Source organism: Saccopteryx leptura, chromosome 2 (assembly GCF_036850995.1).
Source record: "Saccopteryx leptura isolate mSacLep1 chromosome 2, mSacLep1_pri_phased_curated, whole genome shotgun sequence".
Classification (NCBI taxonomy): Eukaryota; Metazoa; Chordata; class Mammalia; order Chiroptera; family Emballonuridae; genus Saccopteryx; species Saccopteryx leptura.
Window position 1 is genome coordinate 5,374,285 of NC_089504.1, and position 27,699 is coordinate 5,401,983.

The 27,699-nt window shown below is 57.1% G+C and overlaps 1 protein-coding gene across 1 annotated transcript in view; it reads right to left on the reverse strand.

The window, feature by feature from the left end:
• Positions 1 to 1,294: 1,294 nt before the first annotated feature.
• LAMC3 (laminin subunit gamma 3) overlaps positions 1,295 to 27,699 on the reverse strand; it is a 63,039-nt gene continuing 36,634 nt past the window's right edge. The window contains exons 12-28 of the mRNA XM_066366888.1: positions 25,695 to 25,913; positions 23,498 to 23,686; positions 20,747 to 20,992; positions 19,790 to 19,943; positions 18,975 to 19,117; positions 18,323 to 18,501; positions 17,909 to 18,050; positions 16,304 to 16,509; positions 15,856 to 15,932; positions 13,734 to 13,868; positions 12,490 to 12,637; positions 11,214 to 11,363; positions 9,372 to 9,474; positions 5,310 to 5,509; positions 4,710 to 4,856; positions 4,516 to 4,615; positions 1,295 to 2,747 (exon numbers count right to left, since the gene is read on the reverse strand). Of these exons, the coding sequence (XP_066222985.1) occupies positions 2,497 to 2,747; positions 4,516 to 4,615; positions 4,710 to 4,856; positions 5,310 to 5,509; positions 9,372 to 9,474; positions 11,214 to 11,363; positions 12,490 to 12,637; positions 13,734 to 13,868; positions 15,856 to 15,932; positions 16,304 to 16,509; positions 17,909 to 18,050; positions 18,323 to 18,501; positions 18,975 to 19,117; positions 19,790 to 19,943; positions 20,747 to 20,992; positions 23,498 to 23,686; positions 25,695 to 25,913 (2,789 nt within the window). The 3' untranslated portion in view covers positions 1,295 to 2,496. The remainder of the gene's footprint in view (positions 2,748 to 4,515; positions 4,616 to 4,709; positions 4,857 to 5,309; positions 5,510 to 9,371; positions 9,475 to 11,213; positions 11,364 to 12,489; positions 12,638 to 13,733; positions 13,869 to 15,855; positions 15,933 to 16,303; positions 16,510 to 17,908; positions 18,051 to 18,322; positions 18,502 to 18,974; positions 19,118 to 19,789; positions 19,944 to 20,746; positions 20,993 to 23,497; positions 23,687 to 25,694; positions 25,914 to 27,699) is intronic.

The following is a 27,699-nucleotide window of genomic DNA, read 5'->3' on the forward strand; positions in this document are numbered from 1 at the left end:
ATCTAACACCAAACACCAATCATTAAACTTACTGTAAAGCAACAGCCTCCTGTTTAGACCTCCCTGTCCCTGTCCTCCCTCCCAAACTTACCCAGTCTCTCCCAGCTCCATAATGTTCACCACACGCTCCCCTCCCGTGCATCCTGCCCGGGTCGGTTTTCAGGTTCTCTGTGGAGGAGCACACCTCTTCCCTGAACACCCTCCCCAGCAAGTTTGTGTGTGGGGGGGAGCACAGCCCAGCTCCCACAACACGGCCTTGGACACAGAGACCCTTGTTATTCTGAACAGGAGTGGGGCGCGGGGGGACCTAGCCTGAGCTGGGTCAGCCTTTCCTGGGAAGGTGGAATCAGGACAGTTTCCAGCTTGTTTCTGCCAAGGATTTGACCTGACGACTTGTCGACCCGGTGCCGTGGTGGTGGGAGCAGTGGGAGCCTCTTCTCTCATCCAGTGCAGGAAACACCAGAAAGCTGCTCTGCAGAGAGGCGGGCCCGGAGCAAACGCGGCCAGAGCAGAGGCAGAGCCCGAGAGGGAAGCTCCCTGCCCGGCAGCCCGGGAGACCGCTCTGGCTCCAGCCCGGGCTCTCTCAGAGGCTTGGCGGCCCTTCCCGCCCCAGGATTCCAGGAGACCCTCCCATGTCGTCTGAATGGGAACTCCCCTTTTCTGCTTAAACCAACTTCGTTCAGGCCTAACTGGCCAAGAGCCCCGAGGGCGGCACAGTCCTGCCCCTGCAAACTGTTTGCAGGATGACCGGACCACGTCTGCCCGCACCTTATAAACCCTGGGCTGTTGCCGACTCCCCTGCTTGGAAGGTTCCCCTCCATCTCCCTACTCCTTGGGATCTGACCCAAAGCCCTCCTCCCCCTCCTCACTAGAACCCCTCCCTGAGCCTTTCGGTGCTGTGGGACACTTGGTTTTGAGTTCATTTCCTGCCTTAGTGTCTTCAGACTGAAGCAGAGGTCAGCTGAGGATGTCTCTGTACCCCACCCCTCAAACTGTCCAGCCCCTCAACTTTGCCCAACAAGCCCCCTGGAGCAGAGGAGAGAGGGCAGGTGCCTATGGTCACAGGACCGCAGCCACACCCCCCCTCCCCGAAGTGGGAAGATCCTGGCCAAGCCAGTGGGCTCCGCTTCTGCCACTCCTGCTACTGTGTGGGCCAAGATGGACCAATACATGTTCTTCCTCCCATTCCCTGGGCACTGGGCGTGTCCCACACTCAGGGTGTGCCGCCTGTGCGCCCACAGCCAGGGCCCCTGCTGCCAGCTAGCCTGAGAGGACCAAAGGCACACGACCCAGCTAGTAAAGAGGTCCTTTATTTCCATTCAACAGAATCGGGCTGCTGCCCGTCTGCCTTGCAGGGGGCAGGAGGAGCTGTGGGCGGGGCCTGGGCCCCCCGCAGCACCCGCTGTCCTGCTGCCACGGCCCTGCCATCTGTTGGAGAGGGCCGAGAAAGGGGAGGAGTGCCAGGAGGAAATGCCAGGGAACCCTGGGCAGAGGCCAGCGGGGGGCCTGGCCACAGTGGGACTCCCCAGCAGGGCAGACTCGAAGGCAGTCAGGCCTCCACAGCCAGCAGGGGCCTCCCTCAGAGCAGGTCAGGGCCCCAGAGCCACTGGGCCAGTCTGGGAAGTGTCCATCAGTCACAGGCCATGTGGGCTCAGTGGGGTCACAAAGGGGAGCTCCCTGCTCCCTGAGCCTGCTGACCCAGGCCCTTGAGGCCCAGACCACAGGCTGACAGGGGCACCGGATCCTGAGAGTGAAGTATTCCATGAAGCCAACGACCCCTCTGCAGGGGTGGGGGTGGGACCCCCCAATGATCTCCCTGCCTGGGTGCCCCCCCCCCCGCTGGCTCAGCAGGGTGCTTCATGGCCCCGGGTGTCCTGAAACTCAGGTTCTACTGCTGAGAGCCCCTTAGGATCTGGTGTTTCTTGGCTCGCCTGTGCCTTGGTTGTGCAGAGCTAGTGTGTGTGTGTGCGTGTGTGTGTGTGTGTGCGTGTGTGTGTGTGTGTAGGGGTGACAGGGGCTGGGGGCTGCAGTAGGACAGAGGGCAGCTCTGGGACTGGGGCTCTGGCTCTTGCTGAACCCACGCTGGATCTCTGCAGACGCCCCCCTCAGCCTCCCAGGTCCCAACCGTGTCCGGGCCCATGCTTTTAGCAGCGAGTGACGAGAGTGAGCACGTCAGTGCCACACAGTGTGTTAACGTAACAATCCCAGCACCCACAGGGGGGCAGCACACAGTGGCCCTCAAGAAGAAGTGTGGATTGACTGTGATGCATGCATGTGCACAGATGGGCTGGTGCATGTGCATACGTGTTACTGACACTGTGGTGTGCATGGGGGGGAGTGTACACACCTGGGGGAACCGTGAATGCACACACTGACTCCTGCTGGATGCAGGGGATATGGGCACAGACTCGGAGGGAATGTGTGTTCATGCGGGCGGGTTCGTAGTCGTGGGCTCTGGGCACCTGCAGGTGCGATGCATGCCCTGGGCCGGGGCACTCACTGCCAGCTGGCACAGCTCTCGGGCAGATTCTGCAGAATGGCCTCCAAGTTCTGCTTGTCGGCCCGGACCTCGGCGAGGTCGCTCTCGAAGCTCTGGATCTGCAACTCCTGCTGCTCAGACTCCTGCTCCAACAGCCTCAGTCTCCCCTGCAGGGACCCAGGAGGGCCTAGCCGCAGTCTCAGGTGCTCCAGGGCCTGCTGCGTCTCGTTCAGAGCCCGGGCTGGGGCTCGATGGGTGTCCAGCGACCCTGCAGAGGGGCAGAGAGCTTCAGTGTGGGCCAGCTCCCTGAAGTCCTTGGGACCCCGTTCAGCCCCCACCCTAGAGGCCCTTCCAGTCTGAACCTTCCAGGAGACTGACTGCCCACAGTCCACCGGGAAAGCGAGGGGCAAGAGGGCAGTGTGGTGAAGGCCTGGTCTGGGGACCTCACCGAGCTCATGCGCAGACTCTGGAGCTTGTCTCCTGACACATGGCACTGTGCAACTGCTAATTTTTGTTGTTGGTATTACTACTGTTGTTTAAAAAGAAGTCCTTGCCTGACCAGGCAGTGGCGCCGTGGATAGAGCATCGGACTGGGATGCAGAGGACCCAGGTTCGAAACCCCAAGGTCACCAGCTCGAGCGCAGGCTCATCCAGCTTGAGTGTGGGGTCACCAGCTTGAGTGTGGGATCATAGAGATGACCCCATAGTCACTGGCCTGAGCCCAAAGGTTGCTGGTTTGAGCCCAGGGTTGATGGCTTGAGCAAGGGGTCACTTGCTCTGCTGCAGCCCCCCGGTCAAGGCACATGTGAGAAAGCAGTCAATGAACAAATAAGGAGACTAAGGAACCACAACGAAGAATTGATGCTTCTCATCTCTCTCCCTTCCTGTCTGTCTGCCCCTATCTGTCCCTCTGTCTCTCTCTGTCTCTTTCACAAAAAAAATAAATAAATAAAATTGAAAAGAAGTCCTTGGGCAAACCCTGAGCCTGGTCTCCTCATCTATAAAGCAGCGTTATGTGGGAGGCCCGTGATGTCCCCTGGCTCCCACAGGCCCTGCCCACTCGCCAAGGGCCCACATTTACAGAGACCGCCTGTGCTGGGTGTGGGAGAACACGTGCTGGAGAAGGGTCTCTGGCTCCAGAATGAGGTCCTGGGAAGCACACGGGACAGAAAGGGCTGCAGACCTGGGAAGCAGGCCCCAGGGCTCCCCACAGTCGCAAAGTTCCCGGGCAATGAATGAAGGCCTCCTTGAAAGAACTGAACCAGGGGCAGGGAGAGGCAGAGGGCCCGAACTCTGATGCCCGGGCAGTGCCTGCTCCCAGGAAATACCCAGAGTGGCCCCACTATCCTCCAGCAAGTCCAAACAGCCTGGCCTCTGAGCAAATTCAGAATTGGGTTAGAGCCTCCATTCTACCTGCCTACCTGGGGCTCCCCACAGGCAGGGACAGGGACAGGGACAGGGACAGGGTCCAGGCAGTGTTGTTCACTACTCCTGTGTCCCCAGATCAAGCACTGTGCCAGCATGCATGAATGAATGAAGAATGGATGAGTGAATGAAGAATGGATGGATGAATGAATGAATGTATGGATGGATGGATGGATGAATGGATGGATGGAAAGATGAATGAATGGATGGATGGATGGATGGATGGATGAAAAGATGAATGAATGGATGGATGGATGGATGGATGGATGAATGAATGGATGGATGGATGGAAAGATGAATGAATGGATGGATGGATGGATGAATGAATGAATGAATGAATGGATGGAAAGATGAATGAATGGATGGATGGATGGATGGATGAATGAATGAATGAATGGATGGAAAGATGAATGAATGGATGGATGGATGGATGGATGGATGGATGGATGAATGAATGGATGGAAAGATGAATGAATGGATGGATGGATGGATGGATGAATGAATGACAGGGATAACAGCCAGAGAGGTCTATCCCTGTAGAGCTCACAGGAAGACCCTGGAGGGGCCCCAGGAACCCAGAGGGTCAGGGCCCAGCTGCGGACCCTCCTTACCCAGCTTGGCAAGCAGCTCTGACAAGGCCTTGACGTCCTTCTCCAGGGAGGTGCGCGATTCCTGGATCCGCTGCTCCATCTCGCTCAGCCCAGCACCCGCCTTTGGGAGGGAGGAGGAAGGAGGAGGAGCTTGAGCGGCTCCCCGCCGGCTCTGGGGCCACAAGGACACGGGGCGAAGGCTGTGGCACACAGACCTGCTCGGCCTCCTCCAGCGCCTGTCTCCGCGCTCCTGAGGCCAGCACCTGCCGGGAGGCCTCCTGGAGCATCGCCCGCGTCTGGCCGGAGAGCCGGCTGGCGTGGCGGCGTTCCTGCTGTCCCTCTTTCAGCAAAGTCCTGGCGAGCTGTGGGTGGCAGTGCAGCAAGCAGAGGGTGAACAGAGTACATCCTCTTAGGCGTAAAGACCACGATGGTGACGACAGGTGCAGTAGCGTCAGCGAGAGATGGTGAGACACACACCCATTAGAATGGGACCCGATTAAAGAACAGCTTGGGAGCTTAGGGAATAAGGCCAGGCAGGACTGTGTGTGAGTCCTGGTTATGTGATTTACGTTACTGAACCAGCCGAGCCTCACGTTCCTCCCCTGTCCCATGGGGACAGCAATGACACCTATTTCTTGAGGAATCCACAGGGTCCCCCATGTGAAGTTCCAGAGCTCAGAGCCTGGAACCCACCGAGCCCTTGGTAAGCACGGAACAGTCAGCGCTGCACGCAGGGAAGGGGCGGGTCTGCAGGGGCAGCTCTGGTATGATAGTCCTCCCACGGATACCACTGTCACCACAGGTGTGTCCCTGACCTTGGCGCTGCTCTTGGCCAACAGCTCGGCTTCCTTGCCCTTTTTCTTCGCACTGGAGGAGACAGATGCCGTGTTTCCCAGCATCCTCTCTGCGAGCTTGGTCTTTTTCCTTGCATCCACAAGGAGCCCGCCTCGGACGAGGCCGGCCTTCCTCCTCAGCACAGCCTGGTCCTGGGGACGAGGGAACTGCGGCTTCATTCCTGCAAACCCGGCCGAGGCGGTCAGGGAGGGCCTGGCTCAGAGCTTTGAGAGCCTTCCCGATGCTTGACCAGCTCCAGCCCCTCGGACAACACGAGTGGAGGTCGAAATACATGATCTGTGTGTAAACTACTCAGGCTTATGGGAGCGGAGGGGGGCAGACAAACAAATGAGACATACTGCCCAGCGGACTAAAGGTTCATATTCTATCATCATCCGTACTAAAGTCACAAGCTGCACGGTGGCCAAGGCCTGGGCCGCCCTTAGGGATGGGGAACTACGGCACACCACCCAGCAAAATCTGTTGTGCTCTTTGTTTTTCTCTACTACCTGTTTCTAAACAGGCTTCGAGGCCCCTTAGAGTGATAAGTCAATCAAGAGTTGATCTCTTTTTTTTTTACAGAGAGAGAGTCAGAGAGAGGGATAGATAGGGACAGACAGACAGGAACGGAGAGAGATGAGAAGCATCAATCATCAGTTTTTCATTGCGACACCTTAGTTGTTCATTGATTGCTTTCTCATATGTGCCTTGTCCGCGGGCCTTCAGCAGACCGAGTAACCCCTTGCTCGAGCCAGCAACCTTGGGTCCAAGCTGGTGAACTTTGCTTAAACCAGATGAGCCTGCGCTCAAGCTGGCGACCTCGGGGTCTCGAACCTGGGTCCTCCTCATCCCAGTCTGACGCTCTATCCACTGCGCCACCGCCTCGTCAGGTGTCAATCAAGAGTTGAACCATTAAAATGAAAAACTGAGGGCCACCTGCATCTCTGGGTTGAGGGGGGCGGGGCAAGGATGGGAAGTGGAAGAGTGAGAAGTGTGAGAAAATTAGGATAATAATATTGCCGGTAGTGAATGCTCTATTTACCTCTGAGCTTCCTAGCAGCCAAGACAAAAAGGGAAATACAATTCATTATGTTTTAGGATCTAACAAGAAGTTTCCTTCTGTAAAGAAAGAGACTTTTTCCCTCCCTTTCAGATAAGATTGTAAGGGAAATTCATCTCAAGGAGTATTGATTATAGTAGACAAAGTCAAGTTTTAAAAAGAATCAAGCCTTCTCATCTTTATGAGTACAACATGACATAACTGCTTTATGAAGGTAACCCAGAAATTAGATTTATTTTGCTTCTTCTACACAAAAGTGACATTTCTTAAAGCATACTCCATGGAGTCCTAATTCTACAGGGTGTCAGGAAATGTCAGGGAGAAATGTCAATTAAGTGTCAAGTGCACCAGGTTTCTTTTTCTTTAATCTTTAAAAATTGATTTTAGCAACAGAGAAGAAAGGGAGAAAGATTCAAGAATATCAATCTGGGCCCTGGCCAATTGGCTCAGTGGTAGAGCGTCGGCCTGGCATGCAGAGGTCCCGGGTTCGATTCCCGGCCAGGGCACACAGGAGAAGCGCCCATCTGCTTCTCCACCCCTCCCCCTCTCCTTCCTCTCTGTCTCTCTCTTCCCCTCCTGCAGCCAAGGCTCCATTGGAGCAAAGATGGCCCGGGCGCTGGGGATGGCTCCTTGGCCTCTGCCCCAGGCGCTAGAGTGGCTCTGGTCGCAACAGAGTGACGCCCCGGAGGGGCAGAGCATCGCCCCTGGTGGGCGTGCCGGGTGGATCCTGGTCGGGCGCATGCGGGAGTCTGTCTGACTGTCTCTCCCCGTTTCCAGCTTCAGAAAAATACAAAAAAAAAAAAAAAAGAATATCAATCTGTTCCTGTGCGTGCCCTGACTGGGGATCGAACCAGCAACCTCTGCATTTTAAGATGATGCTCTAACCAACTGAGCTATCCAGCCAGGGCTTGCACCAGGTTTCTTTATTGCGGGATTTCTCAAGCCTTTAATATTCTTTTTTTGGCCTTGGCCAGTTGGCTCAGTAGATAGAGTGTCAGCCCGGCTTGCAGACATTCCAGGTTCAATCCCTGGTCAGGGCACACAGGAGAAGTGACATCTGCTTCTCCTCCTCTCTCATAGTCAGTGGCTCAACTGGTTTGAGCATCAGCCCTGGGTACTGAGGATAGCTTAGTTGGTCTGAGCATTGGCCTCAGGTGCTGAGAATAGCTCGGTTGATTCAAGCATCAGCCCCAGATGGGGGTTGTTGGGTGGATCCTGGTTGAGGTGCATGCGGGGAATCTATCTCCCCTTCTCTCATTTAAAAAAATTTTTTTTTATGTGAGGATGGTAGAGAGGAAGGGAGAAGAGAGATGAGAAGCATCAATTCATACTTGCTTCATTTTAGTTGTACATTGATTGCTCTCTCCTATGTGACTTAACCAGGGGGCTCAAGGTAAGCCCCCGGCCCCTTGCTTAAGCCAGTGACCTTGGGCTCAAGCCAGCAAACTTGGACTTCAAGCCAGCGACCTTGGGATCATGTTGATGATCCTATGCTTAAGCCAGCAACCCCACGCTCAAGCTGGCAACCTCAGTGTTTCAAGCTGGGGACCTCAGCATTCCGGGTCGATGCTCTATCCACTGTGCCCCCAACAGTCAGGCAGGGCCTTTAGGATTCCAAAGTGTGCCCTGTAAGGCCTCAGAGGGTGCTACAGCATAAGGCATCTCCTAACTAACTTGAACACAAACCCCCTCTCGGTAGAGCACACTGTAGGCCGGGGGCCCTGGAGCACACCCTGGGGGGGAAGCCTCCTCCACAGTTCACTCGGCAAAGTTTCCTTCCATCCTCAATGCCACCCCAGCACAGGCCAACCGGTGGTACGAGAGGGTGTCTCCGAAAAGGGGCGGGAATGGGGAACAGAACCTGTGGTTAGAGGCCTGAGGGGCGTCCTCGTGGGGACTACAGTGCCACGCCAGGGAGGCAGACTTCCGTTTAGTACCTGCAAGAATGTTCTTCTTCTCAGAACCACCCAACAATGAGAAGGTGATACTTTGTGAGGTAGTGAGCACACCGTCATAGGAGGCAAGCAAGCTAAGGGTAGACGAGTCCCCTGTCTGGTAGGGGGTTGCAGCACACGATTTCCAGACCCCTTATGATTCTAATGTTCTAAAACCCTAATATTCAATCATCATATGTCACTGAGTTTACATTTTCCTAAACATGAATCAGAGACAAGCCCACACCACCACGCCTTTCCCGCCGGAAGCCTCCTAAGCAAGGGGTCCCCAGGACTTCCAAGTGCAGAGAAGCCTAGAGACTAGGGGGCAAAGCCCAGTTCACCCGCTGCCCAGGGGGTCTGAGCCCTCGGCTGGAGCTACATCGGGTGCTCAGGGTGGGTTCCCGCCTTATCTGGCTCACTGGAACAGAGCTACAAACAAAGGGGGCGGGGATTCTCTCGAGCTAGCTAAGAGGACATCACAGGAGCCCATCCTGCACGGGGACACGGAGAGGAAGAGCTGTAATACTGGCTGGTTTCTACTCAGCTGAGCTCTGATCCAGGGGTAGCCCCCACTTCCTCTCCTCGGTCTGTCCATCTGTAAAATGGAAACACTTAAGCCTCATTTTCCCTAAAGCTCCAAAAAGAGGCCTGGTCGGGCATCAACCCGTCCTCCCCTTCCAAAGAGAAACTCTGTGTCCCTACCTCTAGCCTCAACTCAACACTGGACCTTGGCAGTCATATCTGTACCAGGTAACGGGAGCCCTGGCCAGAGCGGACCAGACCAGGACCGGAGCGCCGATGGCATCGGCTTCTCTTCCCGTATGGGGTCTGGGGGATGGATGGCCACGTGGGCAAGGACCTAGTGAGCAGCATGTGCGACGGGGAGAGACAAGCCGTCACGGGACAGGTCTCCTGACGGAGAGAGTTGTCTGCTTGGCTTATACCCACGTGTTGGACCTGTCCCCTGCCGCCAAGCCTGTTCCGGTCGGTGGCTGCCATGGGCCTTTGTGCATCGACGAGCCTAGGGCTCAGTGAGGCACGCATACCTTCCAGGTCGGCCAGCAGGGTTCTGGCTCCCGTGACGGTCACTGTGGCGGCCTGGACGGATGAGGAAGCCCGGGTCAGGGCGGCTCTGGCCTCATGCTGCAGCTGGAGAGAGAAGAGAGAGGCTGGGCAGGTAGCACGCGGGTGCACTGCCTGGAGCCAGGCCAGGTGGGCACCGAACCCACATGTGATATGTCCTAAAACATCACCCAAACTCTGCCAATTCATCATGCTGTTTAGCAGGAACTCCTGGGTTTTCTTATACAAATGTTAATGCCTGAATCTCTCTCCCGAGAAGTTATCTGGCCCAGAATAGCTTGAAGTTGGAAATAAGACCACTACAGGCAGGAAGGACAACTGAAGGTTACTTTTTGCAACGCCGCTGTATCTCAAACAGCAAATCTGTTTCTTAGGCAACTTCCATAGAGAGTTTCTTCCCCAGGGCCCCTACACAGGACCAGATGAGGAACATGGGTTGGATGGACGAATGGACCCACACAATGTATTGTAGTTCATCCGTGCAACGGGATATTATTTAGCCATGAAAAGGAATGCACTGCTGATGCATGCTACAACGTAGAGGAACCTCAAAATCATGGTAAGTGAAAGAAGGGAGAGTAAGGAGTGACTGCTTCAGAGGCACGGGGCTTCCTTTTGGGGTGATGTGTGTTTTGGAACTAGTTAGAGGTGGTGGTTGTATTACACTGTGACTGTGCTAAACGCCACTGTACTGTACACTTAAAAATGGTTCATTTTATGTCACGTGAATTTCAGCTCAATAAAAGAAATAATAAATAAATAATATGGGTTTGAGGAATCACAAATGCTGCCCCGGAAGCCCTTGTGTCTCAGTCTGACTCTGAACGCTTAGCAGGGTGGGAGGGGCGGGGAAGGGGGGTGCTGTCTTTGGGGGGGGGGGCTCACGCTGGGCTCTGCCTCTGGCCCTGACTCCAGAGACCCAGGGAGGCCCCTCTCTCCTTGGCATACCCACTCGCAGACAAGGGTGATGGGCCAGGTCAGCAGGTACCACCCTACAGGCCCCAACAGGGCAGAGCTGCCCCAGGATGTGCTGGGCACAGGGCCCAGGTCTTCAGATGTAGGCTCACTTCTCACAAACAGCCTTATCCCTTCTCTGATTTTCAAGGTAAATGAAGGAAGGCTACAGAGAAGCCGCTTCTGTGAGAAGTGCCCGGAGGGGAGTCAGGTGGAGGATTAGTTCGTTCATTGTATCCAGTCATGCTGACTTCCTTATTTTGACACGGGCCTGGTGGTTAGGTAGAAACTTGGACATAAGGGCGATTTGTGTGAAGGGTACAGGGGAAGTCTTTATACTCTTTGCAACCTTTCTTTAAAAGTCTAAAATTATTTCCAGATGAAACATTAAAAAAGAACTTGAAGAGGTCTTTACACTTGAATAGGTTGGACACCACTGGACTTAGGCTAAATTCACCCTGTAACTCGACTTGGACTCCCTGCTCATGTAACACCATCTCTCCTTCTGGGCTGTAGACGCCACACCATGTGTGTGGGCGGGTGAGCTAATGACCGAAAAAATGAGTGAGACCCATCCCAGTTGTAACTAATGCTGACTAAGGGTGGTAGGCGTGGCTCTGGGGGCTGCCGGTGCTGCCGTCTGTCTGTCTGTCTATCCCGACCTCTGTCGGTCCATCCTGTCTCCTGCCCTAGCTGACTCTGAGGGTCTCTGGAGTTTCGGGAGGAGGTACTACAGGGATAAAAAGAACCTGCTGGAGTCTTTGCCTCTCCCTCCCCTATAACCCCGCCCCCAGATCACCCCAGGGCAGCCCGCCCACCTCCAGGTTCTGCCTCAAAGGACAAAAACCCACCTGTGTGAGGGGCTCTGTGTCGTGCAGCACAGTGTGGGCAGCCTCCTTGAGGGCCCGGGCAGCCGCGGTGACCACGCGCTCCCTGGATGTGACCATCTCCTCCAGGGTCTGCGCCTTCAGGCGCAAGTCTCCAGCCCGGGGATTCTGAGGCTGCAGGGAGATGGGGGGCTCAGGCAGGGCCTGGCAGCAGGGGCCGTGGGGCAGATCCTCTCCAGGGTGAGACGCGTCAGGGGCGGGGACAGTGTGGTAGGGCCACGTGGGCACAGGGAAGCAGAGGGTCGAGGGCGAGGGGTGAGGCCTGTCTCTTGAGGCTCCAATTCCAGCCCCATCAATCTCTAGAAGTGCAGCCTCGAGCAAGCCAGCTGACCTCCCTGGCCTGCACTTCCTCCCCCAGGTCCACCGTCGCTTAGCTGAGACCTGGGGGGTGCTAGACGCCCCGGTTCAGACTGTCCGGGCTCCAGAGAACATCCCTGTGCAGGGACTGCACGTGACCCCACAGCCTCAGCAGCACCTGGGGAACCAGCGCTCAGGCCAAATGCGTCACTACCTGCTATCTGCACACGCGGAGGAGAAGCAGGGACCCCGTTAGCAACCTGGGCCCGCTCAGTCCTGCTCACGTTTTTCTCCAAATGCATTTGGATAAACTTAGTAGGTTTTTTTTTTTCTCTCCAAAGTTCACTTCCTGAGTTTTGGGTGGAGGCACTGGGGAGATGAGAAGAACCTACCCTGGTCTACCCAGGGTCACCGAGAAGACACGATGGAGCTCATTTATCCAGAGGGGACGAGCGCAGGTCGGCAGGCGCAGAGGGGGGTGAGGCTGGCATGCACCGAGGACCACCCTGTGCGTTACTGACCCATCTCCCCCTTGAATAGGTGGCCCTTGGATAACCCAAAGGTTGAGCTCCACCTGACAGGTAACTGAGGCACAGGGAGGGAGAATCCTTGACCAAGGTCATGGCTGGAGCAGTGGAGCTGGGATGGATCCCAAGTCCGTCTAGTAGTCTAATGCCGTGGCTAATGCCACTGTGCCGGAGAAGCGGCCCGCCCCGATATTATTATTGTAATCACCAACCCAGATCGGCTGAGCGCTAACTCCGTGCCAGGCAGGCGCCCTGCCAAGCCCCGGAGGCGGATTATCTTGTTTTTTTATCAACTGCTGGAGAGTTAAAAATAAGCCACGGCATCTGCCTCTCTGCCTGGGCCACACTGGTTTCCCAGCTGCCACGCTTGCCCCCGTCCCCACCCCATGCAGAACGCCAGGGACGGCCGAGCTGACCGGTGCTGCAGGGGCAGCCCGCGAGGTCAGGTGCAGGGCTGCATTGGCGCCAACTTGCTGCACGGCGGCCAGCACCTCCTCCGCTTCCGGCAGCACCTCTGCCACAGCCGTGCCCAGTGCCCTCTGGGCCGCCTGGACCTCCTGGTACCTGAGAACAGAGAGTCAGGATGGCCCGAGGACCAGGGCGTAGGGCCTTCCTTCCCCATCAGCCCCTGGCCTCAGCTTTTGCAGGCCTTTCCCAGCCTCCCAGGCAGAAACCAGCAGCTGGCCTCAGACACTGGCCGCCACTCTGCAGATTTCAAATGAATGGAAAAGGCAGTGGAGGGACCACATTCTCGCTTCTTCATTCATTCGATTCAAACACGCTCTTCTGAAGGGCTCGCACTTGCTTTCCACTTGAGAATCACACATTTTGCAAGTGTTTGGCTCCTCTGGGTGAACCGTGAAGAGGAAAACGCCTGGTGTTGGGGAAGGGATAGTGGCCCAGACTTGGACTTGGCTCGGCTGTGCCCCTGGGTGATCGTGGACACGGAGACTCCTGGGCTGCATGACCACTCTGTGGCCCTTTAGCCCTGAGGTGCTGCAACCAACCAACTAGAACAGCTTTCCTGTCCTGTCCAGCTCTCCACACCCAGCCAGCCAAGCCTGCCCAACTGTGGGCACTGCTGGGGTGGAGACCCCCACCTAGCTCCCTCCCACCCCTCACCCCTTCTCAGAGAGCCAGCCCCCACCACCACCTCTGTTCCCCAGGGGGTCATGTGACCTCACCCCAGCCAGGCTGATTGGCTCAGGTCTAGCTACCTGATCTGAGCTGGGCCAATCAGATTCCCCCAACTAGAAAGTCCACCTGGGGCTCAGGCAGAACTTGGTGGGTCTCCCCTGACCCTTTGACAAAGAGGGATATAAAGGAGCCACCCACAGCAGAGAAGTAGAGCCCCCAAAAAGGAAGCTGGTGCCTGAGAGGAGCTACCTTGGGGACCTGGGGTGCGGCTGGGGGCTACGGCAGGGGAGGGAGGGCCCTTCTTGTTCAGGTTGTCATCCCTTCTGTTGAGAGGTTGAGCTGCACCCCCATGCATGAGTGGGTTCCTGTAACAGCAGCGGTCGGGCCCAAGACCCCACACATCCTGACCCACTGCACAGGCTGCCAGGGTAAAGAAGCCATCTCCCAACCAGCAGCCTCTGGCCAGGCCCCGTCGACTCCGGGAGGCCAGACCAAGCTCCTACCCACACCTGGGAGGGCTCACCTGTCCTCCAGGCCCCGCTGAGCCTCCTGGGCCACTCTGCCCTCCACCAGACCCCAGAGAAGCGTGTAACTGGTGTTGGAGGCTTGCAGAGCCCTCTGAGCCGTGGCCTTGATCTTGGCGGCAGTGTCCTTGTGGCTGTACGGGAATATCCACCAACCACGGCCAAGGGCTCATGAGGAAGGGGGCCTAGGCCCCAACCCACACCCCCCACGGCCTGGGCCTCCTGCTATCCCAGAGTATAGCCATGCTTTCTGCTTGACACACAACAAAGACTGACAGGACGGGGACCCACACCCCTGTTCCTGTTACACAGAGCTTATGCCTGTTGCCCTGGCAGAATGAGGACTAGGGCCCTTTATTATGCATATAATCTCTGTTTGGACAATAAATTATGTGGTCATCAGAGAAAAGGGTGGTAAAGAGAGCCTGAGTTTGAATCCTGACGCTCTCACTTCCAAGCTGTGTGTCCTTAAGCAAGTTAGTTACTTAACGTCTCAATCTGTTTTCTCATCTGTAAAATGAGGCGAAGGTCCCTATGATACAGCTGAAGGGGAAAAACAGGGGCAGATTCTGTGTCTGGAGGATCTTAAGCTGTTTCTGACAGGCAGTGGATGACACAACCCAAATGTCCATCAATGGATGATGACTGGATAAACAAAATGTGTCATAGCCACACAATGAATATTATTTGGTTGTAGAAAGGAAGAAAGTACTGGCTCTGGCCGGTTGGCTCAGCGGTAGAGCGTCGGCCTGGTGTGTGGAAGTCCTGATTCCTGGTCAGAGGAGAAGTGCCCATCTGCTTCTCCACCCCACCCCCTCTCCTTTCTCTTTGTCTCTCTCTTCCCCTCCTGCAGCCAAGGCTCCATTGGAGTAAAGTTGGCCCGGGCACTGAGGATGGCTCTATGGCCTTCACCTCAGGCGCTAGAATGGCTCTGGTCGCAACCGAACAACACCCCAGATGGGCAGAGCTTCACCCCCTGGTGGGCGTGCCGGTGGATCCCGATCGGGTGCATGCAGGAGTCCGTCTGTCTGCCTCCCCACTTCTCACTTCAAAAAATCACCAAAAGAAAAAAAAAAAGGAAGGAAGTACTGGTATATGCTACACCTAGGTGGTCCTAGAAACCAATCTGCTAAGTGGAAGAAGCCAGATGCAAATGACCATGTATTGGCCCTGGCTGGCTAGCTCAGAGGTAGAGTGTCAGCCTGGTGTGTGGAAGTCCTGGGTTTGATTCCCGGTCAGGGCACACAGGAGAAGTGACCATTGGCTTCTCGATCCCCCCTCCTCTCTCTATCTCTCTCTTTTCCCCTCCCGCAGCCATGGCTTGATGGGTTTGAGAAAGTTGGCTCTGGACGCTGAGAATGGCTCCATGGCCTCCCCTCAGGTGCTAAAATAACTCAGTTGCCAAGCAACAGAGCAGTGGCTAAATGGGCAGAACATCGCCCCCTAGTGGGCTTGCCTGGCGGATCCTGGTAGGGGCACATTTGGGAGTCTGTCTCTCTACCTCCTTGCCTCTCATCCTCTCACTTACTAAGAAAAAAACAAAAACAAAAACAAATGACCATGTATTGTGTGATTCCATGTACATGAAATGTCCACAACAGGTAAAGCTATAGAGATAGAAAGTAGGTTAGTAACCAGGGGCCGGGGAGGTTGAAGAGACATGGAGAGTGGAGCCTAATGCGTACCAGATTTGTTTTGGGGTGATGAAAATGTTCTACAGTTGATTGTAGGGATGGTTGCACAACTCTGAGTACACTGAGAACCACTGAGTTGTACACTTTAAACAGGTGGGTTGTAGGACATGCAAATTTCATCTCACTAAAGCTGTTATTTTTAAAAAGACAGTAGATGCTCTCAGACACCTTCGGTTGGCCAAGGTGACATTGTGCCCCGGTCCCAGCATCTCTGAGGTGCTCGTACTGCCCTCACATGCCTATCCTTCCCACGTGGTGACACTTCCCCCCCAGCCAGGCAGACCTTGTCCTCATCTGGCTCCAACCCCGAGGGTCGGGATGCTTGTGGGGCTGATTCTGACCCTGGGACCCCCGAGAAGAAGGGGTGGGCTCTGTTCGTAATGGTGTGGGCAGGACCTCACCATGTTCCCATGGCCTGGGGGCTCACCTCCTGGCAAGGACGCGGGCTTCTGTGGCCAGGTGGCTCCAGTTGGTGGGCTGGCCGGGGACTTCCTGAGGAATCACCTTTGGAGAAAAGAGGAGATGGCCCATCCCTGAAGGGCAGCGGGCCACACCTGGCGAAGTTGTTGGGCAGAACCGTACAGTGCCATTACGGTACTTCAGAAATGCTCGAAGTCAGCATCCAGGGAGCAGGGCCCGTGAACGAGGAAGGGACAGTGATGACACCTACCGCTTGCTGGGCACTCACTGCTTGGGCTAGGCCTCATTCTTTGTGCATGTTATCTCCCTGAACCAGTGAAGGAGGCTCTATGTGTCCCCCATTTGGCAGATGAGGAAATCGAGCCTCCCAAAAAGGGGAAGGAGGCATGCCCAAGGTCACTGGGTCATTGGCACCGAGCCCAGGCTCAGTGTGGGGAGGGGGCTTCCTGGGGTACCAGAGATGCCAGGATGGTGGCTGCATGCAGCACTTCCTCTTCCGAGGACTCCAGCGCCGCCTCCAGGTCTGCCAGCTGGACACAGGGCTTCTCGGCACCGGCCTGGGCGCAGCGGGCACTCTCGCTCAGCACCTGCAGCTGCTCCCGGGCAGCCTTTATGGCACCCTCGAGGCCTGTCACCTGCACCAGCAAGGCTTCCCGGAACCCTGCAGAAAGCCCGCAGCCCAGGGGGTCACGGAGTGGTGGAGATTTCACACAAAGCCCCTCGCCCTCAGCGGACCCTGTCCACGCCCTCCGCTCCTCCTGGGCACAGCTTCCCTCGAGCGCCAGGCTGGAGCACCGCCAGTCAGGTCCCGAGGAAGAGCCTCTTAGTTTTACAGATGCAAAGGCTGAGGCCCAGAGACCCAATGTCCCCCACACAGGAAGTCAGCTGCAGACTGGGGGCTGGCGGGAACCCAGGCTCGCTTGTGGTGACAAGCAACTCCTGAATCTGGGGCAGCAGTAAAACAACCTCGAGTCAGAAATGTAATGTGCAGCGTGGCTCAGAACGGGCGTTGTAACACGCGGCACTGGGTAGCTCCCTGACTGGATAATTAGTCTTGCTAACAGGTGCTCAGCTCACTTATATCTGGCTGCTAAAGGAATATGGATAGGTACTTATGAACATGAAATTTCACAAAATTACCAATTTGCTTTCAATACTCCCTAAATTTCAGTGTCTTAAGGCCAGATTCCACTTGGCTTTAGGTGCAGTCTTTTTACCCCCCCTTTATCTATTTATGTCTTTTCTTTTTTAATTCTCTTAAGTGAAAAGTGGGGAGACAGAGAGACAGACTCCCACATCTTCCCAAACTGGGATCCACCTGGCAAGCCCCCTACTGGCTGTGCTCTGCCCATCTGGGGTTGTTGCTCCATTGCTCAGCAACTGAGCTATTTTTAGCACCTAAGGTGAGGCCATGGAGTCATCCTCAGTACCTGAGGCCAACTTACTCAAACTATTCGAGCCATGGCTGTGGGAGGGGAAAAGAGAGAGAAAGAAAGAAATAGAGAAGAGAAAGGGGAAGAGATGGTCACTTCTCCTGTGTGCCCTGACCAGGAATTGAACCTGGAACATCCACATGCCAGGCCGACACTCTACCACTGAGCCAACTGGCTAGGGCCTCATTTATTTTCTATTCTGGGGAGATAGCAGTGAACAAAACGGACAACAGATAAGAGAGCAGGAGCTTTACCTGTTCAGCACCTGGGACAGCGCCTCGACAATTACTTGCTGGGTGAGTGCATTAATGAATGAACCCAGCCTTAGAGTCTCACTGAGCTTACAGTCTGGACAGGGGAGGGGGCTTGGGGATCAATGCTATAGTAAGACCATGATATTAATAGAGTTACAGGGTACAGCTGGGCGAGGGGCCTTGGAGGAGAGGTCCATGGGGAGACAGGACTGCACCATAGGAGGAACCCACCTCAGCAAGGAGGTTTTCCCAGCAGGTAGCTACTCCTGGGGCTGACCTGGGAGCCTCAGAGCACCCTGAGACCAGGGGGAAGGGTCCCCAAGGGGGATCTGACCAGCCAGCCCTCCCCTCGCCTCCCAGGCTCCCGCTGTACCTTGCAGCAGGTGGTGGCCCTGGTAGACGTCCCCTGGTGGGGCCTCTCCCTGCAGAATGTCCACTGGTCCCCAGGGCCTGCCACAGGTGGACCCCTGTAGCCGCCTCTCCAGCAGGGTCAGCCTGGCCTTTAGCTTGGCAGCCTGGAGGTGACAGGGAAGGAAATACTCCCTGGAAACACCCTTGGCTTCGGCCCGGCCGCTCTCCCTGAGGGTCCCCGGGCCCTACAGCTAAGGACACACGAGACCTCTGAGAACCAGCCTTGCCCACCCTGTGCCTGTCACTGCCCTTTCCCTTCCCCGACCCACGGCACCTGCAGGAATGCAGCCTACCACACCTCTGTCCTGACAACGGAGCGGGCATGAACAGAAGACGGAGCAGGCCTGGGCGCGCGGCCTGGGCGGGGCGGGCTCACCTCCTCCTTCACCAGGGTATAGCAGGACGGGCACTCCTGGCACTGGGCACCATCGGCTGTGAGGAAGAAGTTGTCCTGGCAGCGGTCACACTTGTAGCCCACGAAGCCGGGCTGGCACACGCACGTGCTGTTCTCGTGGCACTGGGCCGAGGCGGAGCCCAGTGGGGAACACCTGCAGGCTGCGGGCCGGGGCGGAACAGGCTGGGTACCCGGATGGCCACCCTGCGCCAGAAGCCCCAGGTCCCCGGCAGCCTCACACCAGGCTGCTCCAGGACCCCCTAGGCAGCCCAAATACATTCCTGGGTCCTTCCCGGGAAATGGATTCAGAGGTCAGAGGTGGTCCTGGGAGGCTGACCTCTTTCAGAGTCCCCGGGATCTGGGAGTGCATTACCAGGCACTCTAACTGCACAAAGGAGGAAACTGAGGCCCCAGGGCGGTGACGCAGGGGCCCAGGGACACAGGAATGGATTAGATCCTTGGTCCCCAGGGCACCCTCTGCTCGCTCACTCCACGTTTGCAGGGCTGCTCCGAGACCCATCTGTGCCTGACCGTTCTCTCCCCTGCTGCATGGCCACTGTCCCCGCTGGTCCTCTTTGCCCAGAAACCTCAGACCACGCCCTCCAGGCAGGCCAGGAAGGACTGGTCTCCTTACCCCGGCAGCCTTTGATGGAGAAACCGAAGTAGCCGAGCTGGCATCTGTCGCAGGCCTGGCCCTGGACGCCTGGGCGGCAGGGGCACTGCCCCGTCTTAGGGTGGCACTGGTTCTCCTGGGAGCCCAGCGGGTGGCACTTACAGCTGTGACAAGGGAAGGACCTGGGTCTGAGGAAGCTCTGGGTGACCCCCAGCCCAGCCGCCACTGGTGCCACCACGGTGAGGGGCCTTCAGATCACGCCCTCTGCTGACAAGACCCCATCTCCAGGTTGGTCCACGTCAGACAGCTTCCCCTAAGCTGTGCTCCAGGAAGCAGTCTCACAAATGCCCCTCCCCCCGCCGCAATGGCTATGGGGACATATACATCTTGGAGACTATACTCCTCTACGGGAAAGTCACAATGCAATTAGCATATCCAAGGCTCTGAGAAGTTACGCAAAGAAGAAATCTGTTTGCTTCACTGGGCATTTCCCTGGAGTCTAATGGTCCCCAAAGATGCTGTCTAAGGTGCTGCTGCGGCCAAAAGGTCACCGAGCGACAACGTCACTGAGAAGGGAATCAGAAACCAAGCCGGCCCCCTGCCCACCTGGACGTCCCTTAGGGCTGCTCTTGGCCTGCATCCTGGGCTGGCAGGGCCGTGGATCTGACCCCCCAGGGACTGTCCCTTTGTCCCCCGTCGGTGTAGGACACCGTGTACCTGGCAGTGGGCCTGGGACGCACGTTCCAAGCCAGGCCCCTCTCTGGAGGCTCCCTGGTGCCCTCCTCCACCTTGGGCAGACCCGAGGGGAAGGGCACCCGCAGCCTCGCCCCACCCACCTCCGGCAGCCCTGCCCGGGCTGGAGGTCGTAGAAGCCTGGGCTGCAGTGGCCACAGTCCCGTCCGGTGACATGGGGCAGGCAGGAGCACTGGCCAGTCGCTGGGTTGCAGGCTCTCTGCCCACTGACCGAGCCCCCTGGGTTGCAGCTGCAGGCTGGGAGTGGGAATAGGAAAGGGAGTTGGGAACCCACGGGAGCCATCCGTCCAGGCTTTGGGGGTCCAGCCAATGCAGAGAGGGCAGGCAGCCCACAGAGAGGACTCACGGGCAGCCCGGACTCCCAAGCTGTTTCTGAACAAAGGCTCTAGGGCCAGGCTCAGACCTCAGCCTGTTTGCTACATCCCTGGAGAGAGAGCTTGGAGGGCCTGCTGAGCCCGCCCTGAGCCCCTGCTGGCCAGAGAGGAGGCCAGGGACCCGGCCGGGGGCGGGGGGCATCAAAGGCAGATGGACTCCTGTATCCACTGTTCGGGACACTCAACCCTGCTCTCCTGGGACCCAGAAAACAAGAGGCCAGCAGAGTGCTGACAGGTGCCACGTGGAGCCAGGGCTCAGGAGCACGTCTGGGGCGGGTGCTGAGCCCCTGCCTGCAGCTGCCCACCACGCCTCTGAGGGGGACACGGGGCTGAGGGTTAGCCCAGGCAGTGGAGAGGGGTGGAAGCGCACCTCAGCCAGGAGGCACAGCCTGACTGGAAGCTCAGGGGCAGGAGGAATGTGACAAGTGCCACAGGCCATCGGGACAGTCCTACGTACTAACTGGGGAGTGTGAGGTGAGCGCTCAATGGTCAAGGCAGGAAGAAAAGCCACACGATCAGAGCTGACCAGATCCCAAGGCTGGGGGAGACCCTGGAGAAGAGCAAACCCTTGCGCTGTCTGGACAAGGAACAGAGAAGGCGAGGAACCTGCCCAAGCTGCACAGCCCCGCAGAGCGGGCCGGCTGGGTCCGGGAGGCGGGTACTCACACACGCATTTGTCCACGGGCCGAGGGGCCAGGGCGCTCCCGTAGAAGCCTTCCTGACAGTGCTCACAGTGAGCCCCTGTCGTGTTGTGCAGGCAACGCAGGCAGTGGCCAGACAGGGGGTCACAGTTACCCACGGCGTTGGGGTCCACGTTCCTGCTGCACTGGCACCGCCGGCAGGGTTGGGGGTCCCCAGAGAGCCCCAGCGGGTCCCCAAAGAAGCCATCATCACAGATCTCACAGCGCCGCCCTAGAGAGAGGCACAGGCTGTGTGTGGAGGAGCGGGCATGAGGCACGCCAGCCTGCCGGGTCCACGCGGGGTGGCATATGGGGAGACTTCCGGGGGGCTGTGACCTGGGAGGTTCACTCTGGGCACAGATGGGACATAAAAGAACATGTGTGTGCCATGTGCTTCATGCAGTGTCAGCCTGCTCCTGGGAAACACACCTGCCTCTCTCTGTAAGTCTGCATGAAACGTACAACCAGGGAGGGGGGGGACCCACAGACCTCAACCGTCGCCATGGTCCCCTGGGGGTGATGGGATGAGGGGCACTTTGTCTTCCTCTCACACGCACGGTGTGTCCCTCTTTACACTTTCACAGGCAGTTTCAATCATTACGAATATAACTCATTTGATAATGTAATTAACAGCCACTGTCATTGTCAGAGAGCTGTGGGCGCCCTGTGTTCTCATAGCTCATCGTTCAGTTGCAATCAAGTTAATATCACTAACGGCAGACAACCTTAAAAAGGGGAAGGAGGGATACACTAAGACAGAAAAAGAGAGAAAAGAAAATAAAAACTGGGAGAGAAGAGTCTGAAGGGAGCTCAGAGTAGAGGCCCGGGGCTGGCTCTGGGACTCGGACACAGAAATGAGGTAAGATGGGCGGATGGGGGGGGGGAGGGGGAAGGCGCTGGTGGCAAAGAATGAGTCCCCTCAGTGATCCAGCCATTCGCTTAGAGCTGGGTGAGGCAGGGGTGCCAAGGGGCAGGACGGGGGCAGAAGGGGATCAGAGCTTGACCCCAGTCAGTCCCAGCTCAGATTGTCCAGGACCAGGTGAACTCTTCGTGTGCTGGGCTCTCGCCAGGACCAAAGGACACTGGTGTGATTAAGACGAGGGCAGCACAGGGCCCCAGGGCCACTGTCCACCCGGGCATCCCTCCCAGGGTGGTCCCCTCTGCACATAGCCGTGCCTCACTCCCTGAAATCCTCCCTCAGGTATGTCTCAGCTGGGGTCAGCTGAGCTTCTCTAACTGCTCACACTCTCACGGAGTGGGCTGGGCTCCACGCGTGTCTCAGACCGGAGGAAGCCACGGTCGGGGTGGGGGCAGAGGATTTGGGGAACGGGAGGGCAGGAGGATGATGGGGCGGGGTGCAGGTCCTGAGGTGGGATGACCCTGCTCTGGGGCCGCCCCCAGCACTACTGCTGGCTGCCTGGGAGCGGCTGTCCGAGTGGCAGGTCCTCAGCGAAGCAGACATTTGACGGGACCGATGGAACAGACTGTCCTGATGCAGCCACAGAGACCCAACTTGGACTCAGGCGTCTGAGAACCTTAGAAATGCTATGCCAACTGGAACAACCAGCCATGAAAAGAACAGCAACTGCATGGTTTCACGGCTGTGAGGTCCTTGGAATAGTCGGAGTCACAGAGACAGAAAGAACAGTGGGTGCCAGGGGCAGGGGGAGGGCGGAGCGGGGCGCTTCAGTCGGGAAGATGGAGTTCTGGAGACGGACGGTGGAGATGGCAGCACAACAAAGCGAGTGTGCCCCATGCCACTGCACTGCGCGCTTATAAGTGGTTACAGTGGCAAACTTTATGCTATACATTTTGCCATAACTAAAAAAATTAATAGCAAAATATATATAAAGATTGGGTTTTATGCTTTAAAAGGGTAAGTTAGGCCCTGGCCGGTTGGCTCAGCGGTAGAGCGTCGGCCTGGCGTGCGGGGGACCCGGGTTCGATTGCCGGCCAGGGCACACAGGAGAAGTGCCCATTTGCTTCTCCACCCCCACCCCTCCTTCCTCTCTGTCTCTCTCTTCCCCTCCCGCAGCCAAGGCTCCATTGGAGCAAAGATGGCCTGGGCGCTGGGGATGGCTCCTTGGCCTCTGCCCCAGGCGCTAGAGTGGCTCTGGTCGCGGCAGAGCGACGCCCCGGAGGGGCAGAGCATCACCCCCTGGTGGGCAGAGCTCGCCCCTGGTGGGCGTGCCAGGTGGATCCTGGTCGGGCGCATACGGGAGTTTGTCTGACTGTCTCTCCCCGTTTCCAGCTTCAGAAAAATACAAAAAAAAAAAAAAAAGGGTAAATTGTAGGGTATGTGCATAAGATCTCAATGAAGCCGTTTAAAACAACCAGACGTCTAGGATGGGCCCGAGTCTAGAGGGGGAGTGAGGAACGGTGGCGGGGGGGATGGAGGGATGTCTGCATCACACAGTATCTGCTGATGTTTTCTAAAGCTGCAAGTTTAACCGGGGGTTCTCCATCTTAATGTATCAGTCAGGGAAGACAGCCTCCTGAGCTCCACCCCAAGATACTAAGCCAGGCTCTGAATTCTCAAAATCTCACCTGGATATGCTCAATGGCCCAAGTTCTGCCAGGAACTCACAGCAGCCCCGGGGCCCTGGCTATGGTGCTTCGGGACTCAGTGTCCCCAGAGGTCAGGCCTGCCCCCTCCCTCAGCTGCCACACTCCACACCCAGGACCCCACTCCTGGAGCCCAAGTAGAGGCAGGACCCCCAGGGCACAAGCCACTCACCTCTCTGGCCCAACGGGCAGTGGGTGCACACCACCTCCCCGCTCTCTGGGATGGTCGTGCAGGACGACTGTCCGGGGCACGGACAAGGCTGGCAGTCGTCGGCGTGGCCTGCGAAGGGGTTGCCGTAGAAGCCTGGCCAGCAGCGCTCACAGGACGGGCCCTCAGTGTGGTGGCCGCACAGGCAGATCCCTGAGGGGCAAGACAAGCACCTGTTCACCGCTGCCTGGGCCCAGGACTCCCCAGACACAACGAGCGGGCGTCTGGTGGCGGGGGTCACAGAACACGTCCCGGCAGAATGGGAGGGAGCCCTTCTAAAGTGGAGGCAGCGTGGTCCAGGGGTGAAGGGTCCACCTGGGGTTCACGTCCACCAGGTGAACCTGATCAAACCGTCTAACGTTGGCCCTGGCCGGTTGGCTCAGTGGTAGAGCGCCGGCCTGGCGTGCAGGAGTCCCGGGTTCGATTCCCGGCCAGGGCACACAGGAGAAGCGCCCATCTGCTTCTCCACCCCTCCCCCTCTCCTTCCTCTCTGTCTCTCTCTCTTCCCCTCCCGCAGCCGAGGCTCCATTGGAGCAAAGATGGCCCGGGCGCTGAGGATGGCTCTGTGGCCTCTGCCTCAGGTGCTAGGATGGCTCTGGACGCAACAGAGTGACGCCCCAGAGGGGCAGAGCATCGCCCCCTGGTGGGCATGCCGGGTGGATCCCAGTCGGGCGCATGCGGGAGTCTGTCTGACTGCCTCCCAGTTTTCAGCTTTGGAAAAATGCAAAAAACAAACAAACAAACAAACAAAAAACCATCTAACACCCTGCACCTCAGTGTCCTCACCTGCAAAACGGGCACAACGATCTTAAATGGGCTCTGACCTCAAAGGTTTCTCTCGGGATTCAAGGAGACCGTGCAGCCAGAGTGCCCTGCACAGTCCCTGGCACAGAGAGTTATTACTAATGCTATCACTCTTATTTCCTATTCTAAAACCTATAATCCAACCAGCAGACGCCAGAGCGAACGACTCCTCTCCGTTTTCCTTCTCCCTCCCTCCAGGTCCTCCCGGCTGCGGGGCCCAAAGGGAGAGGGGCGCGGACCCAGGGTTCTGGCCGTGACATGAGGCTCTGGTCATGGGGCCTGCTGGTTCTCAGAGGCTCCCTGCCCATGGGTGTCTAGTGATGGGGGGGGGGTTTCTGCGAACCCCCTCCTCCAGCCCCACAGCACCCGGAGTCTGCTTAGAGCGGGCAGCACCGGGACGGGGGGCCTCGGCCGGGGACGGGGTGATGAGGCCGGTTGGCAAGGCTGGGGCTGAGCGGAACGGGGGAAAGAAAAGGAACCGGAGGGGGAGGTGCAGCGGCGGTGGCAACAGCAGGGGGGACCCAAGGGGACCGGTCATGCCTGCCCACTGTCCCTGTGGTGTAGCCCCACGTGCTCATTACTCCTGCTCTGTCCAGGGTGGGTGGTAGCAGTGGCCGCCCCTCCCCCTGGACAGATGAGGACTTGCAGGGCAGGAAGCTGTGGCATGGCCAGGGGCCCTGAGGGATGACAAACTGGTGTCATGTCCTGAGCTGACTCTGCTTTCTCAGTAGGGGCTGCCTGGAGCATGGGGCGGAAGGATTACGCCATCTGGGCTTGGCTGGTGATGCCTGCCACGGGCACAGGACTGGAGATGGGGGAAGGCTTCGCACGGGCAGGTGCTTGTCCTCCCTGGCTCGTCTGCTGGTTCTCGGGCACCTTCCTTTGTCAGCTCCAAAGCGAGCCCGAGGAGAGCTGAGCAGGCGCTCCCTTCTCCGAGATCCCACCGGCTCCAGGAGAGTAGCAGGGCGCTGACCCTCCCAGGACCGGTGTGAGAGGCCTGTGTCCAGCCCCCTCCAGTACGTCCTGTCCAGTGACCTCTGGGGAGGTCTTTCTGGGTTTCCTCTCCAGTCAGTGGGGACGAACAGCAGGTAGTGAACTTGCGGGAGGAGCAGCTCTGCCATCTACTGGCCATGTGGCCTCCCTGCACTTTAGGCCCCTGACCTGGAAGCCGGTCCTGGCATCTCGGGGATTTCTGCGTCTTCAGTGATGTAGTGGGAGACAAGGCACCCAGCCTGAGGGGGAACTCGATGACTCCGTTTAATTACTGCTGTTTTTAGGGATCACTCCCTCGTGCACACTGTTTACCCTGTTCTGCGGGTAGCCAGGTAGCCTTACAACGGGGTGTTGGGAGACTCACCTGTGTCAGGGTCACAGGTACCATGCCGATTACAGGTACAGGGGACACAGCTGGCATAGGGACCTCCCAAGGGTGTCTCCCTCTTGTATCCTGGAGCACAGGATTCACAGAACTGGCCCACGTATCCCTGGGGGCAGGAGCAGGTCTCCACCCAGGAGGCTGGGGGGGAAAGCCCTCGCTGGGCCGACGTGAGCTGGACTTCAGTCAGGAACACTTGACCTGGGAGTGGAAGGGAGGGGGAAGAGAGAGAGTGACATGCGCCTGTTTCTGCCCTAAGCCTTTCTAGTCACACATCTGACAGCCTAAGGGTTATCGGTCCACTTATACAGAGGCGGCTCATGGATCAATTTTCATTTTTTAAAAAAATAGTCAAACAGGTCCTGGCCGGATCGAGCATCACCCGGAGCGCCAAAGCCGCAGGTTTGATTCCCAGTCTGGGCCCAAACAAGAAGCAACCAGTGAGTGCACAGCTAGAGGGAACAACCAAGTGGAACAAGGAGTTGATGCTTCTCTCTCACTCTCTCTCTCTCTCTTTCTCCCTCCCCCCCCTCCAGTCAATGGAAAATTTAAAATATAAAAATAAAAAAGAGTCAAATAAAGAGTAAAGGAGAATTAGGCAATTTTCAGGACAAGAACTCGCTATAACCGGAAATCTTATGGAAAGACGTTCATTCTCAGGGGTTATGAAAGACATGTACATGTAAACAATAACGATGCCGTTCACAACCCTCAGACTGGGAATCAATGGGGTGGGCCCTGGTCAGTTGGCTCAGCGGTTAGAGCATTGGCCTGGTGTGTGGCAGTCCCAGGTTCAATTCCCGGCCAGGGCACACAGGAAAGGCACCCATCTGCTTCTCCACCCTTTCCTCTCTCCCTCCTCTCTGTCTCTCTCTTCCCCTCCCGCAGCCAAGGCTCCACTGGAGCAAAGTTGGCCCGGGCACTGAGGATGGCTCTGTGGCCTCTGCCTCAGGTGCTAGAATGGCTCTGGTTGCAACAGAGCAACACCCCAGATGGGGCAGAGCATCAGCCCCTGGTGGGCATGCTGGGTGGATCCCAGTCAGGCGCATGCGGGAGTCTGTCTGACTGCCTCCCCGTTTCCAGCTTCGGAAAAATACAAAACAAACAAACCAACAAAAAAATAAAAATAAAAACCTCACAGAGCATCTAGACCGCAGAATGGTCCACGGTGCAGAGAGACAGCCCAGCCAGGCTTTTCTCCGGGCAATGACAAATATCAACCTCCAAGACACGTGAGCTGAAAACAGCAAGTTGCCGGATACTGTAGTGTCGGGTCCTATTTCTATACAGGCTGCCCTGGTTTAGGAACGAGATAGGTTCCATGGGTTTGAGAATCTCTAAGTACTTATATGCACACAAAGGTAAAAATAAAGACCATGTGAAGACAACCGTCTGTTTGTCTTTGGTAGGTAAACGCACCTGTTCCAGCTTCACATCCCAATTCAACTTAAGAACAAACCTACAGAACCAATCTCATTCGTAACCGGGGGACTGCCGTCTTTGTAAAACACAGAGGTGAGTCAGGCACACAGAAAGGTCCGGGGAGAGACGCCCCAGAACATTATCAGCGGGAAGAGGAAGTGTGGGGGTAGGGTGAGACGGAAGGTCGGTATGTCCACCTGCCTCTCCAGTTCACCCCAGCCCCCAGCGTGGGCTGGCACACGTGGACGCCTTGTAAACAGCGGTTAACAGACAGTTGAGGGAATGACGGGAAAGCGCTGGAAGCTGCTGGAATGGGTGAATGCAATTCCTGCCGGGAGCCTCAGCGAGGGGGCCCTCGAGTGACCTGGGGTGCAGGGAGGCTTTGAAGGACAGTGGGGGTGAAGGCCATCTAAGCACAGCTGCCCAGAGAAGGAACCGGAATGGGCTGGGTGACACGTGCCCCCCCCCCCCCCAGCTCCGAACTTAAAGAGGCCGCAGGGAAGGCCAGACATCTCAGCCAGAGGTTCTCACAAGGAGCAAATCTTCCCCTAGAAGCAAATTCGGG